Here is a 19,387-nt window from a genome sequence, read left to right as displayed (position 1 = left end):
GCGCTCATTTCACACAGATCGCCTCGCGAGGGAATTCGCGCCGCCTCTAAACATTAATTTGTGACGATGTACAACTCTGCTTGAAAACCGTCAATGCATGAGCTCTGTCCGTCCATCCATCAATGTCCGTAACATGGGGTCACAATAACTATCGTAAAGATGTGCTTTCGGATGCACTTCCGCGGCCGTCTGGAAGACTCATCCTTTCGATATTCGGAAGTCACTGGGAGTAGTTATGCTCTTTAAATGTTTTTTCGAACTCCTTTTTGTGTTTCGTTCGTTGTCCTTCCCCCGGGTCTCCAATTAGCAGGGTTAGCTACGTACGGTGCAGAAGAAGTTCAACATACAATACATACAACGTAGAGCAGTATATGCATATTTACACATATGCACGTTATACGCGAGCACTCACTCGACTCGCTGTCCTGCAGTGACGCAGTTTCGCTCCTGTCGACCTCCTCGGTGGGGCTCTCCGAGTCCACCTGCACTCCCCCCTCGGCAGCAGCGACGTCGTCTGGACCTCCCGCGTGCGACTCCGCGCGAACGCCAATCCCGGCTTCCGGAGCCCCGCCGGGTTTCGGGCTCGCCGGCTTCGCGGCAAGTGGGCCTCCTCCCCGGCAGCGGCCCTGCCGTTGGCGCCGGGCGCGGCGAAACCGGGCAACCTCGGCTTCTTTAGCGCCGACGACGGGATGAAGCTCGCGACGGTCGGCGCCTCGTCCGCGTCCGCTGGCGAGCTCCTCGCGGGGCCCCTGAGCGGGCCGGGCGGTCGCGCGGCGCCGGCGCCCCTGGGCCTCGTCCGGCCGGCCTGCGTGAGGTTCGGCTGCGAAGCGTTGTTCGGCCGGCCGAAGCGGTAGCGCGAGGTCGCGCCGCCGTGCCCCGGCTGCGCCTGCAGCGCCTTCGACATGGACTTGGACCGCTGGAGCTGACCGGCGAGGGGCGGGAGCAGCCCCGCGCCGACCGACGCGGACGCCGCGGGCGCCGCGAGCGCGTGCGAGAAGCTCTGCGCCCGCGTGAGCGCCGTCTCTGGCGGGAATCCGTCGTCGCCCAGGCTGCTAGAGCTGCCGGCCTCCGACTTGAGGCTCTCGGTTCGACTCCGGCACTCGCCGGGGTCGCCCGCGCCGCGCCGCTCGCAGTCGCTGCTGGAGCGCGCTCGGTGCCGGTCCTCCGACGCCTCCCGCAGTTCCTCCACGACCGACCTCACCGGGGGGGCCCTCGTCGTCCGTGCCGGCCCGGCAAAGCCGAACGCCTGCCGGGCGACCCGCGGCTTTGACGGGGAGCGGGCGGGCGGCGGCCGGGCGGCGCCGCGATCGTCCGACCCGGGGCCTCCGTTGGCGGCGTCCGCGTCGGGAGCCGCTCGCGGTGCCGGCTCGGCCTCTCTCCGCTCCGATTCGCCGGCAGCGGCAATGCCGGCCGTCGGCCTCCTCGCGACGTCGTTCTTCTTGCCGCGGAAGCCGAAGGTGGAGGCGAGCGAGGGCCTCGACCTCTTCTCGTCTTCGTCATCGCCGGCGGTGGCGGCGTCGGCGTCGTCAGGTCCTCGGGACTTGGCGACGCCTCCGTAGCCGAACTTGGGAAGCCTCGACACGAGCGAGGGTTTGTTGCGGCTCATGGTCCGAGCGGAATCAATTTAGGCGCCGCGTAAGCTCGTGGTCGACGGGCACGGGTCTGCCATCGCTGCGTCGCGTCGCGTCTTCGGCAGCAGGGGCCTGCGCGACAGTGGGCAAAGAGGCATGCCGTGGAACATTCGCTGTTTAATAGACACAGATTAAGTTTCGAGATTTTAGCAACGTGAAATTCGCTAATGGGGTGGTGATTAAGAGCTGAACATTTGTAGTACACAACAGCGACGCAAACACACACATTAAACGTACCGTACCGCAGGTGCACGCCAGTGCTAACGCAGCAAGCGCCGGTGAAGTTAGGTAAATTAACCTGGCCTGAGCCACCCCTAGGTTCACTCAGCCTGAAATGAGTGCAACGTAAGTACTGAGAGATCAAAGAGGTCACGGCGTAACGCTGGCAACGCCACCCCCTTGTGTGGCACGCCAACCTTAATAGCCACTTAAAGCACTTGCTTTAAAAGTCTGTAACACTCGGATAAAATATATATATTTTTTTATGCTACATAGGAAGCCAGAGAACATAAAATCCTAGGCTGTCAGCCAGGGTCTTATGTTTCCGGGTCAGAGACTTTGGAGAGAAAAAAACAAAAGTCGGTGGAAAAAGCCCCATTATCTTCTCACAATGATCGGTGTCATCCAACAAATCCTCTAGGCACAGCGGCTCAACAATCCGGAATTCCTGCGTTGGCGACAGTGCACGAGCACAGTGTGACATTTTTTTTGCTTTCCTTTTTAAACCGACTCGCTCGTCAACAACAACGGTGGCCGGACAGAAAATAACACGACGTAGGCGACGTTTCGATTGCACGTTCTTCGCTCTCAAAATGATTCCCCGCTCAAATGAGCGCCGAGGGCGGTGACCGCCTCCCGAGCTACCGCCACGAGTGGTGGAAATTCCACGTTCCCCAAATAACGACAACAACAACAACAGACGGCCTTGGGGAAAAAGGGAAAAAAAACAACAACGACGACGTTTGCTTCGATAATCACAATCGATAATTGCCCAGTCCCCAAAGCACCCCGAGGGAGCTTAAAGAAAAACGACTTCGTTGGCTGGAGAAAGTGCGCGCGGGGCTTGACAACCGGAATTAACGACGCCGTAATTACATTTTTAGGCAAAGTGTGGCGTGAGCATACAGGCCCGCGGGAGAAGAGTCGGAAAGGCTCAGTTCCATGCACGCCTCAAATCAGCGTGGGTACGGGCGCCCCACCCCCCCCCATCATTAGGGCGAGCTCCCTCATCATTTGTCGCACAAATAGTCCATGGCTTTTAAAAAAGTGTCGTACTCCGCGCTCCCGGGGAGATTGTCAGCTGTGAAAGAGACGGGTCCTCTTTCTAAGACGGAACGTAATAAAGGGGATGAAAATAAATGCACGCGACCCGCCCACACGCACGCGCGCGCAGGGCAAAGATCCCCCATGTAGCCTGCACAGGCTTTGGGGCAAGTTCTGTTAGCGAGCACCTACGACGGCTGACACGGTGCACCAATAAGGGGGGTCATGTGATCAGAACCGTGCCCGGGCCGCCTTCCTCTCCCCAGTTCCTACGATTACGCACCACTCCAGGTACTTACTTAAGGCTGAGTTGACCTAAAGGAGACCCAGGACCGGTTCAGATAATCGTCACTGGTCTTGGTGGCCGTGAGCCGGAATGGAACTTGGGTCGCCGGGTTCGTGGCGCAGCGTGCTAACCACTGCGCCACCGTTCCCCCCACACACCATAATAATAACAACAACCGCCATTCGCCACTAAGTAACGGTGACGTCACCACGACACTTGTGCCAAGCCATGTGCACCTTGAGGCCACGTGAAGTGTCGAACGCCTGCTGGCAGCAGGTCACGGGGCAGACCCAGGTGCCACGAGTCGACTGACTGAGATGACCGAGATGACTGGCTGATGCACCATCTGTGCCCCCGACTGTGCCAACTGTCACTTATAATGCACACAGACACACACGTACACCGCGACCAAAACACACTCGCGATTTCTGTTCGCTTCCAATTGACTTCGGTGTTGTTTCACGCTACTTTGATGCTTGCGGGCTGGTGGCCAGGTTGAATGATGTGTGTCCCATGCCCCTTCGAACCCCAACACCACGCCGGGTAAAAAGCACGCACGCTTGCGAGCGCGCGCGCACACACACACTTAATTGCTTGTTTGTCGCGCGAGGGGCGGTGATGAAACGAGGCAGCGTGGGTTGACGGGGCAAGTCACGCGGGGGATTATATCACGGCCGGGTCTCCTGCTGAAAATCGGCCGCAGCATTAAGTCTGAACGCTTCGTCATGGCGCGCACCCTCGCGAGTCCGGCCCATCACGACCGCCCCGGCGCCGATCGCACGCTTGCCGAGCTCGAATGGCGACACTGCTTTCAGTCCGTTTCAACACCGGTTCGGACTCGAGGGTGGATGCCGAACATCTGCCACCGGCAACTGGGTCCAGGTCTTCGGGTCGGAGAGCCTGGTACTGGAACGTCTCAGAATCTTTCATTTCGACTGGAGGAATCCGATGAGCTGTAAAGCTCTTTATCACAGATGTCCAGTCGGGGGCCAGTTGAGGACGTTACAAATCCGTCGCAACGTTGTATCTGTGAAATACTGGACATCTGTGACAAAGAACTTCATAGCCTCACGGGATTCCTCCACTACAAATATTCCGATTCCGATTCTGGTGAAACCGACGCAGGCGTGCGCGCTACCACGGGGAGCGGCAGTAGGAGCGCCGTGGGCCCGCGGGGACCCGTCGGCCGGTTTCCGTCAGGGGTCCACACTGAGGCTGGCGCCGTGCACTGCTCGGCGAGACAGGACGGTCGCGGATCGGAGCAGGCGTGCTTCGTGACTGATCCGACCCAATATGTCGCGAGCGGAGCGCCAACCGCCGCGCACAGAACCAAGGCGTGGCCGTCGGACGTTCGGCCACGGGGGACTGGCGGGGCGACACCTGCGGAGAGCAGCTGAGCGGGCGAAACGGAGAACGGCGCGGCCGTCTGTCAGCCGCCGCCACCACGCAGCGTCCCGGCGTGGCAGCCTCCAATTAGTGAAATCTCGCCGTGCGTTCAGTTCGTCGCTGCTGCTTCGGATTTGGATTTGTGGCGCACCGGTCCGGGATTGCTATTCCGTAGCCATGCGACAATCGGTCCTGTACTGTCTGCAATGGGGGCGGGGGGCAGGGGGGTGGGTACCCCCCACCATCCCCAACCCCCCCTTGTAGTCAGTCATAAAAATCTCGGTACAATATTTCACACGAGTGGCAGCTTTTTCTTCTTCCTCTTCACCCTTTCCAGAATGCACGAAAGGCAAAGGCAGATCGCACCAGGCCATTCATTCCGTTGACGTATTACATTTGTTTGGAGTTTGTTTAACATTGCCTGCCGTGTGATCCACCAACGCTCGCCCCCACAGTGCTGCACTACAGGCGTCCGCAGTCACCACCGCCCAAGCTGGATACGCGGTCCTCCTGAATTGATATCGCAACGGCGATGCAGCGAAATGTACGTTCGTATCCCGAGAACCCGACTGTTAATTGCGGTTCACCCTCAAACGGCTTGCCGGGCGTTTGTGACGACTCCTTTCATGCTCGTGGACAAAATCTCCTCCGTCAATGATGCCAGCGCCGCGAGAGGAGAAATGATGCTCATGGTGCGATTAAACTCGCAGTGGAACGACGCAGTACGTTTGCGGATTAAGTGCAGTGACTCAACGGTACAGTCGTCAATTTGGGATTATCCTACACCGCACTTGTGTGCGTAATTGTGTACGCGACGGCGAGGGTGGGGTGTGCTCGTACTAGAAAATGCCCCGTGACATGTCGCAGTTTAAAAAGTCCCCATGCCAAACACTCCATGCGACTCACGTGGATCCCCTACGCGTGCGAGTCGATTTTATACACGCAGGCTTCATTTGATGGCCTTTGTCGGGTGGTGGAGGGTTAGAGTAAAGACAAAACCTTCGCGGCCTAACCCTAAATAAACTAATTATGAAGCGTGTCAGTCGGTGAGTCAGTTGATTTCGGGTAAGGCCAATTCCATGGCGACCCGGCCAAAGGGGCAAGCAGATAACATGGGAAGGGAGGGTTTACAGGGGCTGCATAGCGCGATTGGTACGATGGTAGCTGGCACGTTACATTGGAAGGGAGGGTTTACAGGGGCTGCATAGCGCAGTTGGTACGATGGTAGCCGGCACGTTACATTGGAAGGGAGGGTTTACAGGGGCTGCATAGCGCGGTTGGTACGATGGTAGCCGGCACGTTACATTGGAAGGGAGGGTTTACAGGGGCTGCATAGCGCGGTTGGTACGATGGTAGCCGGCACGTTACATGGGAAGGGAGGGTTTACAGGGGCTGCATAGCGCGGTTGGTACGATGGTAGCCGGCACGTTACATTGGAAGGGAGGGTTTACAGGGTCTGCATAGCGGCGGTTGGTACGATGGTAGCTGGCACGTTACATTGGAAGGGAGGGTTTACAGGGGCTGCATAGCGCGGTTGGTACGATGGTAGCTGGCACGTTACATGGGAAGGGAGGGTTTACAGCGGCTGCATAGCGAGGTTGGTACGATGGTAGCTGGCACGTTACATTGGAAGGGAGGGTTCACAGGGGCTGCATAGCGCGGTTGTTACGATGGTAGCTGGCACGTTACATTGGAAGGGAGGGTTTACAGGGGCTGCATAGCGCGGTTGGTACGATGGTAGCCGGCACGTTACATTGGAAGGGAGGGTTTACAGGGGCTGCATAGCGCGGTTGGTACGATGGTAGCCGGCACAATACATGGGAAGGGAGGGTTTACATGGGCTGCATAGCGCGGTTGGTACGATGGTAGCCGGCACGTTACATTGGAAGGGAGGGTTTACAGGGGCTGCATAGCGCGGTTGGTACGATGGTAGCCGGCACGTTACATTGGAAGGGAGGGTTTACAGCGGCTGCATAGCGCGGTTGGTACGATGGTAGCCGGCACGTTACATGGGAAGGGAGGGTTTACAGGGGCTGCATAGCGCGGTTGGTACGATGGTAGCCGGCACGTTACATGTGAAGGGAGGGTTTACAGGGGCTGCATAGCGCGGTAGGTCCGATGGTAGCTGGCACGTTACATTGGAAGGGATGCAAGCCTGAAGGACAAAGACCAGGTGCAACAGCTGCGCAAAGACATCAGTAGTAGCCTACAGTCCATCGACAACACCCAGCTACCTGGAAAGTTAAAGGCCTGGTGTCTGCAGTTTGGTCTCCTACCCCGGGTGTTGTGGCCCCTAGCAGTGTATGAGGTTCCAATCTCAACAGTGGAGAAGATGGAAAGAGGAGCCACGAGCTACTTAAAGAAGTGGCTCGGAGTTCCACGATGCCTTACCACCATAGGCCTCTATGGAGATGGTGTCCTCAAGCTGCCCCTCACCAGTCTAACCGAGGAATTCAAGTGTGCAAAAACCAGGCTCCAGATGACACTGAATGAATCTCGAGACCCAGTGGTGAGCAACAACGCGCCGACCTTGGCAACTGGGCGCAAATGGAGGCCAGGAAAAGCAGTCCAGGAGGCAACAGCAGCCCTCAGACATGCTGACATTGTGGGTCATGTTCAGCAAGGGAGAGGAGGCCTTGGGCTAACTAGCCGTGCTGCTTGGAGTAAGGCCACTGCACCAGAGCGGCGGAAGATGGTAGTGCAGGAAGTACGCCATCAGGAGGAGGCTGCAAGGTGGGCCAAGGCAGTCTCTCTTGCCAAACAAGGACAGTGGACTCGATGGGACAGTGTGGAGAAGAGGAAGATCAGCTGGAAGGATCTGTGGGCCACGGAAGCGAGGCGGTTGAGCTTCTCCATCAGAGCAACATATGACATCCTTCCAACACTAGTTAATCTTCACCAATGGTATGGTGAAGATCCGGACTGTGCCCTCTGTTCCATGCCAGCCAACCTCAGGCACATTCTCACAGGGTGTAAAACAAGCCTCTACAAGGACGCTACACTTGGCGTCACAACCAAGTCCTTAAAAACCTTGCGTCCGCCCTGGAGGACAAGCGAGCTGCCACCAACTCCCTACCACCCCCAGCAGCATCACACCCCTTACGGACGACCTTTGTCCGCGAAGGGGCTAAACCACCGAAGAGCGGCTCTACACCAATAGAGCGAGACCAGCTGCGCTTGGCCCGCGACTGGAAAATGCTAGCTGACATTGGCCGGCAACTTGTGTTTCCTCCGGAGATCGCAACCACCACCCTATAACCTGACGTGGTGCTCTGGTCCCGTTCGCTCAAGAAGGTCTTCATCATTGAGCTCACAGTACCCTGGGAGGACTCAGTAGATGAGGCTTATGAGCGAAAACATCTGCGCTATGCCGATCTAGCTGCCGAAGCACGGCATCATGGCTGGAACACAGAAGTCCGACCAGTGGAGGTGGGCTGCAGAGGTTTTGTGGCAACATCTACAACCAGACTGCTTAGAGACCTGGGAATTAAGGGCCAGAGCCAGCGTTCGGCAATCAAAGCTGTATCGGAGGCGGCAGAAGGCAGCAGTCAGTGGCTCTGGATGAAGAGGAAAGACCCCAGCTGGGCCCCAAAGTGAGAGGGCCAGGAGGTATGCAGTCAACAATGCTTGACTCAGGGAGGAGGACGCCCCTGTCATGCATAGTCCCATGGGATGTTGGCTACCAACAACAAGGCAACTCCTATGACTAATTGGGAATGGGACGCAAGCGTAGGATTGATCACCCTGTCGCTGGCCGCCTTTGGGGAGGGTGTATAGTATGAAAGGCCGAAACACCCTAGGAACCAAAGGGTCACTGCTGACGATGCGCTCCCCAAATTTCACCAGGCTCACTGTTCATGAACTCTTGGAAGTGCTTGCACAAAGGATAGTAACATCTCATCCTGTGTTCTTTGGAATCTACAGGGGCTGCATAGCGCGGTTGGTACGATGGTAGCTGGCACGTTACATTGGAAGGGAGGGTTTACAGGGGCTGCATAGCGCGGTTGGTATGATGGTAGCTGGCACGTTACATTGGAAGGGAGGGTTTACAGGGGCTGCATAGCGCGGTTGGTACGATGGTAGCCGGCACGTTACATTGGAAGGGAGGGTTTACAGGGGCTGCATAGCGCGGTTGGTACAATGGTAGCCGGCACATTACATGGGAAGGGAGGGTTTACAGCGGCTGCAAAGAGCAGCAGGGACATTTTATGAACATGACGAATAACCAACCAGAGCTATGTACAATGTAAATCTAGTGAGCAATCCGAAATAAAGATGAAAGAATGAGATGGGTGAGAGGACCTCGCGTGCGGCATGTAAAATGGAATTCGTAACCGCAAGGGCAAAGGGGATTGGATTTCTGCTTTTTTTTTCTTCACATGACAGTGACATGCTAAAGGCTTAATTGTCGCAGAGCACTGAAATCTAAAGTTTAATATTGAAACATAGGGAAGCGCGTTGGGAAGTTTTACAAAGCATATCAATGTACACCATGTTTCGAATCCGAGCTGGGCTGGCGTGTTGAATCACCCGGAGCTATCGGTCCCCGTGACAAGAGATCTGTCGCGCGACACAATTGCTTTTGCACAGATTTCTATTCGCTTCATTGCTGCATTGTCAAAAAAAAAATATTCCGAATTATGTACAATGGTACTCCCCTGTGCCTCCTTCCCCAATAAATTTTTTTCAACGGTTTTACTAACTTGATCCCCGTGTCGTGGTCAAATCTTGTAATCAAAAATGTAGTCTCCTTCCCGTTGTCCAATCAATTCCAAATTGTGCACACGTACTCAGATCTGGTGACAAAGCATGCCTGTACCAAAATCGGCATCAATTAATCAATTAATTCGCAACTTTAAAGCAATTTACATTTTGTATGGATGCCTTATTATTATTTATTTGTGTAGATTTTAAAAAACGCCGCGGTTCCTAAACTCTCGAATCGCCTGCTCCGTGTGAACGAGTTACGCAAGTCATCAATTAATTCAAGTAAGCGTTGATGTGGGAGCAGGCGCCGCATCATTGACGTACTTCTCGGCCGCGAGTTAAACGAAGTTGTTAATAAAACATTTGTTTAAAAAAAACTTTTTTTAAGGAGCTTATTTTCTTCCAAATTTGCTTTCCAAACTCTTCACGCACCGTACGCATTGACACACCTTCATAAATTCCATCCAAACTTTGAATTTGTCTCGCAGACTCGGAGATTAATACTTCGGTCCCTTTCACTGCTTGATGTCGGTTTAGACGACAAGTCTGAGAAGGGTCGGCTTGCACAGAGTGAACAAACGACGTCAAGTCCAAAGCGACGGGGTCTGCACTGCCGCTGACCAGGCACGGCCGCCACCAGGACTGAGTCGTTGTTTTGGTCGCGTCGCGCAGAGCCGATGCACGCGTATGCCGAAAATGGACCATCCCGTACGGCAATTCGGCTCGTGGCGAATTACTAATACACCGTATGTATGGCGAAAGCACAGCCGTGCCGAATAATCCCCAATAACGAATGATCAAATACCGAAATAACGAGCTTCTACTGTACATTCAAAAGTTAGGGGGAAAATCATCATATGAACCTTATGGTGGGACCCCAGGGTCCCGAATAAACGGAAGTCAAAATCGTAATTAACTAATTTATTTTTGGCGGCTCCGTCCCACCACACAAATAAATGCCGCGATCCACCTGGCACGGATCGTTCTGTTATGTCACGTCGTGTCCAAGCGCAGCAGCGAGGATGAATGCGCAGAAGAGCTGAACAAGCGAATGCACTCCATGCTCGGGTATGGGCACGATCATAACAAATCTCATCCAAAGCTGCTCAAACTGCCTACACGACTTGAGTCCTTCATTTGTCATCACGGTATGCATAATACAGTGAAACTGCTCTCATCAAATTGGAGACCTACCAATGTCTGCAGCCAGGATCAATCGATGACAATCCTATTACCTGCAGATATTTAACAGATGAGATGTGTCGCACCGTTAATTCCTCCTGTTTGATTATAATACTTCTCTTGTCCGTATGCATCTGTGCAGATAGGTTTTGCGGTTAAGCCATAGTCCCCACATACCGCTCGTATCAATGTGGATAAGAGGAGCGGCGACCCACTACTCTGTAGAGTAACATTGGTATAAACGCTTGTTACAATATGAACAGCGCATTGAAAACGCCTACTAATTTAGGTACTGTTTACAAAGTGTATTCACAAATCCACACTGAGTAACACGATGATGGACAGAGGGGTGTACATTATTTTTTCGATAGTGTATTTAAATAGAGGTACTGCAGGTAAGTAGTTCTCAGTTTTAAAGGCCTACTTGCCACCATCCTTCAAACCCATTGGTGAAAAAATTAACCCGTAAAAACAAAGTTAATTCACTATAAATCCTTTATATACGTGGCGGCTAGAGTCCTCTCGTCCTCTGGCTTGAGATGGCTGCCACCTATGGGTCAGATGATTGGTTGCCACCATTAAGCAATTGGTAATTACGTATAATTTTTTGTTCCTAAAAAATGTAAAATTTTGGGAAAACATTTTCACGAAAATGCATTGTCACGCACAATGAGTATGTGTGCAAAATGTCAGCTCGATTGGATCACGGGAAGTGGGTTAAAAAATGACTGAAAGATTTGCACGGTCGCAAGCGCGCAAGCAAGCAAGCGAACTTAATATAAAGGATTTAAAAAGAGCAAAGTTTTAGTTTACATTATAATTTGTTTACGCGAGAGCCGGGGGCTTACGGGACCCCGAGGTCCCGCCGTAAGGTTCCTATATCCGTGACCAACACAACAATCTGTAGGCACTGTGAACAAACCTTTACCCCCATGACTGCTGCTGGTTTGCTGCCTTGCTCCAGCTTGCATTTTCATGTTGCAACATCGGCAGGAATTTATGTACTCGTGCAAATTGTACTCATATAGGTTTAAAAAATGTATATATTGATAATTTACTGACTTAAATTTAGATTTAAAGCTTTCGTGACTGCAGGGATTCATATTCTTGGTTCTTTCAGTAAAGTCACGTAGAAGGGAAATAATAAAATAATACAAACATAAAACAATACAAATTCTCACGAAGTTTCGACTGCAACACAAGCAATCATCAGGTGTGAAATCCACAGCAATAAAATTTAGAAAAAAGTGGCGGTTTTTCCTGACATCAGCACCACAGACAGCGATTTACCTTTTCTCTATGTTGCACACCTGTTGTGTTTGTTGTTGTAACTTGTTCACCTCGACATCTGTGAAAAAGAGCTTCATAGCTCATCGGATTCCTCCTGCAGCCTAAATAAACATTCTGACTGGGATTCTGTTTCAGCGTGGTTAAACGCTTTCCCCCGTATACGCATTCGGCATACGTAACTGTGTAACCATCTAGGCACGAATTACCAACTGCCATTGTGCATGAAGATTTTTTTTTTGCTGTTGCAATTTTCCTCCGCTAAAGTTTTCACATCGGAGCTGCTGCTGCCGCTGCCGCTGCCTTTCGTCGCGCAAACAAATTCGGAAAAAGACTTGGGCGGCACGACAGCCGCTCTTGGACGTGACGGGGGGTGGAGGGGGGGGGGCGGTCACGCCGATCGATCGCGAAGCGCCGCCGTTTGGAGCGATGCGACGTGTCTCACATCGCCACGTGCTGAGCGAAAGTCCCGCTCGTCGCGCTGGGGAACGCCAGAACCAGGCCCCCGTGGATAACCGCATCCGCAATAGACTGGGTCTGTCTGAATATACAGACGATTGTATTTATAGCGTAACAATGAAGCCGATATGAAGATGTCAAAGCGCGCCGACAGTTGCTCGGATTTTCGCAGTCTCTGACATGGGAATTTGGAATTTCTGCCACTGATTCAGGGCCAGTACTGGAAATGAGCATTGCCAAGTGGTGAGATGATAACTACCTCGCCTGGTATACAGGAGGTTGTGGGTTCGATCCCGACCCTGACGCTTGGTCTATATTTGGAGTTTGCGGCGTCTCTCTCCCCGTGGTGGAGTGGATTTTTCTTCGGGTCCTCCAATTTTTCCCTCCACATTGAGAAACTTGCGTTGAGAATATTCGGCTGCTATCAATTCGCACACGATAAGCCACTTCGTTGAGCTATCATTCATCGCTTCTCTTGGCGTATGTATGTACCGTGTGCATTTGTCGCTTCTGAAAAAAGAGCCATATAGGCTCAGTGGACCTTGCCTGGTAAAATAAAAAAAAAATAGTTTATAGTTTTAGGTAGGGGCTACTTTGCCTTTGTAGATTTACGTTTAAAATAAAGGATGGGACCATGACAGATGGCATTGGTTTGGGGAGGCCTTCACCCAGCAGTAGACTGATAATGCACAACGATGATGATGACAATAAAACCCCCAACATCAATGCCCATAAGAGGAGTTGTACTACACCACAAGGATTTCACTGCGCCACATTCACCGGACACTCAACCACCCGCTCTCGCGCACAGCTGTACATACATACACATGGTATATACATATGCCAAGCTACCATAAAACCCTCTTACTCCTGCAGGGAACACAAAACCTAATAAAACCAGTTTTTGACACTGACATATCTCCAGGGCATTGGTGCTGGTCAGTTCCTCTATCTGGTCTTGTGTTACGAGCAATAGATCTTGCACCTGTGTATACACAGAGAAAAAGACCCCCCCCCCCCGCTCCCCCCGCATAACCTCAACAGACTGTTGGGGCAAGTGCTGTAAAGCGAGAAGTTAATACGAGGGGGCGGTGTGGCCGGCAACACGACCCGGCCGCCTTTGTCTCTGCAGTGCTGATGTTTACACGTGGAACCAGGCACTCGTTTAAGGCTAAGTTGACCCAGAGGGAGACCAGGGTCCAGTTTAAGGTATACTCCACCGACGTTAGCCGTGGCCAGGTATCCAACTCGGGTAGCCGGGTTTGTGTCGCAGCGCACTGCCCACCGTACGACCACTAACCCAGTGCATCTGCCGTGTTACATCGAGTGAATCGGTCTTGCACCTGTGTACACACACACACACGCGCGCAAGCACACACGCACTCACACAGAGGCCATAGCCACCAGCTGCTCCTTGCTTGGCAGTTAATCTCTCCGGCTGTACAGATGGGGTCGTGAACTCTAACAACTGCCTCCACCGCGGGATGAGACCACAACCCCAAATCCATCCCCCTCTGCGCAACTGCGCAATGCCTCCCACTGACCCTACATGCCTCGGCCATCGAATAATACATTAATACGAGCAGCACAAGTTATTTGTTTAAATCGGGAGAATAACAGACGATTAATAGTAATAATAATTTACGTATTTATCCAGGAAAAACCACACCGAGTCGTAGACTCTTATGCAGGAGCTCCTGATGTTATCTGTGTTTATAGACGTGGAAGGAAACCAGAGCACCTGAGAACACCCACGTGTGCGATGGGGCAACACTCATCTCTGTACAGATGGAAACGGATGGCGATTAGTCCACTTGCTGTACCACCGTCTCCTGGCGAGCCAGGGTACGGCACCTGCTCGACGCCCACGGGGAGTGGAATTTCACAACAGTTGTGCGGCGATCCACCAATCCCCGCTTCTGCCTCGACAGCGCTGGATTAAAGACAACGAGCGTTGCTACGAACGCCCGGCCGTCTCAAGGCTGTAGTTTATTGTTCTCAGGAAGACGCTGACTGAGCGGATGTTTAGTCAACTTCTTATTGAGCATGGTACAACGCCTCCGTATTTTGCACGCGCACGCACTCGCGAGGCCTATAAGGTCGGTATTTAAATTCCACAAGCACTGCTATTAAATACCGGCACTACCAACACACGACCAAACGACAACAACAACAAAAGTAATTTCGTTAAAAAAAAAATACGTAACAAAAGCGTGAAGTAAAAAAGGCACTCAACCGCTCAAATTGGAAACCAAAATATTCTGAAATCTTAAATTAATTTCACGCATAGTTACCGACCCTGTCACCGTGGCTATTATCTCTGCGTGCGGTGTTCCGCACTAATCAGTGAGGTTCCATTCAATCGCATGATCACGTTTACATATCGCCCCGCCGCAGTATGAAGGTATGACGGTTGCCCACATGACCCTCCTGCTCTCTTGAAGCCACCCCAAAATGTAAAAAAAATCCCCAATTCCAATATAATCACCATCATGCAACGAGATGAAAATAATTCAAGCTCTGCGAGCAGTGCATCGCCACATGTTGGAGAATGGACCGCGGAAGACGATAACAAAGAACTACTTCTGAGATTCCTTAGCGTGGCTTTTTATCCAGGCGAGGGGAACTGCACTCTGCCACATGCACTGCCACACAGCCAGTCAAACCAACATTTCATATTCTAATTCTCAGAGATGTAATTTTGCAAATTTTCGTGAAAAGAATCAAATTTACAATGCCAGTTTCTTTTGTGCGCTGTGATTTGTGACAAAACTGAGACCCGTCACTTCACGACACCTTCAATTAAAAACGCGTTCACTCACGGGCAGCCGAAACCTGGATTCGAATCCAGGATCTCAGCCTTTCCGTCTCAACGTCTCCACGTCTCTGACCACTAATTCCACGCAAACACGGCCACGTTGGAATCACCCAATGCAACACTTTGGTCCCACCAGATTAGACAACGCTGACGTCATTGATACAGGACAGTTCCAAGATCAGATGGGTTGGGGGGGTGCTGATTCGTAAGTGTTTTCCCTGGCTCCCACAAGACCTCAGATTCACTATCTCCTAACCACTGCTTCTCATTCGCCAACTCCCACCATTCCACCGTGTACTAAGCTCCGAAGGGAAACGGCAGACACAATGAGGTCACAGGGAGGCCCCAGTTGTTACTTCTCATTTATTTTTCACCGTCAGGTTATCTCTCCACGACCTTCATGTTTTAGCGTTCTTGTTAACCTCCTGCCGGGCCTGTCGAGACGGGAAAGCTTTTAGGGGCCGTGCGCGGAGCTTAACGCATCTCCGCCGTTCTGGGTTCGAGAGCGTTTGCAGGTTAGCGACATCGCACCGGCTGTCAAGGCGAGTAAGTGAGGCTTAGGCAGGACGCGTCGTGGCTGGAAGGGACGACAGAGGTCGCAACCGGGTACCCGATACCCGTACCCTACCCGATACCCGGCTACCCGTACCCGGCCGGGTACGGGTACCCGTTTGCGACCCTGATGCGGCCGGGTACGGGTAGACCGTGAGTCACTGGTGAGTAACTGTTTGTCACTCATTTCCCAACGTCTCTTCTCACAATTCAAGTTCCTAGAATCAACCCACCCACGCCTGCAACATGGCTTCATCCCAGAGCTCGCAATCAGGTACCTGATACCCGTACCCTACCCGGCCGGGTACGGGTAGGGTACGGGTACGGCCGGGTACGGGTACCCGTTTGCGACCCTGGTGCGGCCGGGTACGGGTACGGGTAAGGAATCAAAACCCGTTTGCGACCTCTGAAAGACGATGGCTGGCAGCCGACTCCAATGACGAGGCGGTGGCCCGGGCAGGTGGGGTAGATGGCGGAAAATGCCCAAGAGTTACGTCCGTCATGGATATTGGGGCAATGAAATCGGCTTGCGTGCAGGTGCTTGGTTGATTGTTGCATCTGCCGGCCATCTCAGTCAGTTACCGCGGGATAGACACTCGGGTCTATCCCATGCTCTGCTGCGAAGGAGCCTTCTGCGCTCCACGTGACCTCACAGTGCACCCGAGCCTGGCGTCAACGTCAATTCGCGGCGAGACGGTCGCCTGCTGTTGCCGTTGGGTCGCGCGGCCGTGTGCGACGGTGGGGAAGGCTTGGGGGGGGGAGAGCCTTAATCCAGCAGAGGATTGACCATGGCTGCGGCTGTTCTGCTCAGTGCCCCGCCTCCGGAATCTCCAATTGGCGCGGTTGGCCACGTAGGGCGCAAAAGAAGTTCAACGTACGTGCATACGTACGTGCGAGCATCGCCTCCGCGATTCACACGCTGAAAATTCTCCATCGGCCTGGCCCCGCTCCAAGAAGGGAATTTCCAAGCGATGGCGTCAACGGGAACGGCGGCGGTTTCACCATGCGCCTGGTTTACGCCGCATTAATCTGCCCGCGGCAAGAATTGCCATCTCTCGCTCTCTCTCCCTCCTCTCCCAAACTCCTCGCAAATCCCCAAAACACAACCAGACGTCTGGGGAAAAATAAACCAGTTATTGATCCCCGCTCCCAACCCATCGCGATAGACGATAACTCCTTCATTGGCAGCAGGAAGGATGAAGTAGTCTTTTTTCCATCTTGCCGTTTTACAAATGACCCAGAATGCTCGGCTAGGTAGCAACAAACGGTGCCACAGGACCTCCGATTAGCCCCGTTGGCTGCGTACGGAGCAACAGAAGTTAAAGAAACGTACGTACATGCTGAGGGCGTAATGGAAAAGAGTTAAAGGGCCCTTCAAGTAAAGAAGCTTGGGAAAAGAGATGATGCAAAGATAATTTCCAAGTGGAGCGGTGCGCGGGAAGAAGTGGATAGAGAAGTGAGGTGGGCGGCGGCGATGGTGCTATGGATGAGACAAACAGTCAGCGTCTGGTAGAGCGAGCCCTCAAACATTGGGTGGAGGCATTAACAGGTGAAGAGAAGCGTAACCATGGTAGCGATTGGAGGAGGCGACGGACCGTCGGTGTGCGAGCGAGGGACCGGAGTGAATCAGCGGGTGCCCGGATCATCAATCACCCCGACTGCTTTACGGTGAATTCTTGGTGCTCCGGTCTCAATCAAAACTCGGCTCAGCTGCTGCCGATGCCTCGGATATGGAGCGGAGCGTGGATTACATTTCATGAAAGTGACGTCGCGGTTAAGCTGCATTTTAAGCATTTTTTTTTTCATTGTGTCTTTCCGGTATGGGCAACATTGCTGCGGGGATCGCAATCGTGGCCGCGATTTGAATGTGCGACATTTTTTTCGTGCCTGCGTCTTTCCACATCCGTTTTCCGAAACGATAAAACAAATATTGCCGCCACAGAGGCAACTTTTCGATCAGCCTTGTTGTTGGCGGTGCCCACGGTGAACAGCGAACCGGTCGGCAAAGAGGCGCTCGCCAAATTGATGGAGTCGACGAAAAGGCGGTATCATATTTGCGCGGAACAGCGCCTAGGCATGAAGTGTTTATCTCTTTCATTCCCGGTTTCTTTTTTTGTGCGCTCTTGTTTTGCCAGAATTTGTTCCCATCGCGCGAATTGTGCCACATCAGGAGATGAAGAAATGTCCACCGGGAACTCTCAGAGACAGCAGAGCGACGCGCCGTGTCGGAGAGAAACCTCCATAAGATGACGTCAAAGAACAAGTTCTGAAATTACCTCAACAGTCTCTTTAATCCAGAGACAAATTGGGGGGGGCACACGATTTTTTTTACACATCCCGAAGACGGTGTTTGTATCCTGTCGATTAAAAGTAAAATTGTCAAAGTGATGAAAATGGAACAAGAAGTATGAAATTTAATCAAAAATTATATAAATGATGTGTATGTTGTCGCGTGTTCATTCATCGGTGACCAGACGAAGACCATCAAACTCACTACACTAGAAAGAGCCCGGTTTATTAACGGGTTGTTGAGATTATTACCGAAAGACCCAAAGAATATTATTCAACGTCGCATGTCCGAATCGCTGGGGACTAAAGTACAGGAGTGGCGGATATATACGTGTGAAAAGATTGCATTTGTGAATATCCACGGGGAATGACAGTTACAGCGCCATGCACAAATACTGCGCAGTGTGTGGCGCCGTGTGATTATCGGTCAGGGTGGATATGCAAAGGTCGGATACACTAAACTTTACCGTAATTAAAAATATGTCGTAAATATTAATTTGTATACTGCAACGATCTCCGGGTTGCCATTCTTCTAAGCACTTCGAGGTCAAGGCTCTGTTCCTGGAGTGATCGTGCTTTTGCCAGAGTAGCTCCCAATCTGTGGAGCGTTTTTCCCTCTGCTACTCAACAAAAAGTTGTGTTTAGATTAAGTCATGCCTTGAAAACCCACCTCTCTAAACTGGCCTTTACCCCATCCGCCTAGTTCAGGCCGTGCACCCTGCGGGCTCTTGTTTGTTTTCTAGCTTTCCATACGCGGCGGCGCATTGGTGGGCTCTACGGATAAAAAATTGCGGCACTTCACACACGTGAATTATCATTCATGCAATGACGCTCATGCACGCAAGTCACTGCGAGCGTACGATCCATCAGGACCAATGAGACCGACGCGTCGTCACAAGCCTGAGCAATCGGTGCGCACTCGCCGTGGAATCTGAGTGAGGCAAGGTCGAGGAAATAATAACCAGGCTAATTAAACAAGCGAGCACACAAACGACGATGAGTTGCAACGTGCTCTAACAGTCAATCTCCCCTTTAGGAAAAAAGAAAGTGCTACAGTTACAAAGGCAACGATTCCCCGTATAGCCTCAACAGACTGTTGGGGCAAGTGCTGTTAGCGAGCACCTATGAAGGCCGGAACGGCACGCGAGGCGGTGGGTGGCCAGCACCACGTCCGGCCACCTTTGTCTCCCTAGTGGCAGTGTTTGAGGCTGAGTCGACCTAGGGGAGGCCCAGGACCGGTTCAGATTATAATCGTAGCTGGTGTTGCCCGTCGGCGGAAATCGAACTTGGGTCACCGGGTTCATAGCGCGGCGCGCTAACCACTACACTTCCGCTCGCCACAGTACAGCCACACACACACACCCCCTGCATACCACTTACCTACATATAACAATTTACATCATGTTTGACAATCTGTTGCCGTCTGTACGGCGGTGTTACTCGAAAAGAAAATTGCTTTTTGGCAGCACAATTATATACTTTTTTTGGAAATTATTTAAATTGTTGTCGGCAGGCGAGATCGCGAGC

The 19,387-nt window shown here is 52.5% G+C and overlaps 1 protein-coding gene across 1 annotated transcript in view; it reads right to left on the bottom strand.

Moving 5' to 3' along the window:
* The window catches only part of LOC133354432 (collagen alpha-1(I) chain-like), a 340,365-nt gene extending 338,759 nt beyond the window's left edge, over positions 1-1,606 (bottom strand). Inside the window, exons 1-2 of the mRNA XM_061571253.1 lie at positions 1,202-1,606; positions 413-1,052 (exon numbers count right to left, since the gene is read on the bottom strand). Of these exons, the coding sequence (XP_061427237.1) occupies positions 413-1,052; positions 1,202-1,606 (1,045 nt within the window). The remainder of the gene's footprint in view (positions 1-412; positions 1,053-1,201) is intronic.
* Between the last annotated feature and the right edge of the window lie 17,781 nt (positions 1,607-19,387).

Source organism: Lethenteron reissneri, chromosome 47 (assembly GCF_015708825.2).
Source record: "Lethenteron reissneri isolate LAM-NWPU_2019-01 chromosome 47, ASM1570882v1, whole genome shotgun sequence".
Lineage (NCBI taxonomy): Eukaryota > Metazoa > Chordata > Hyperoartia > Petromyzontiformes > Petromyzontidae > Lethenteron > Lethenteron reissneri.
Note: the sequence above shows the minus strand (reverse complement) of the source record. Positions and strands in the feature narration are given on the sequence as shown.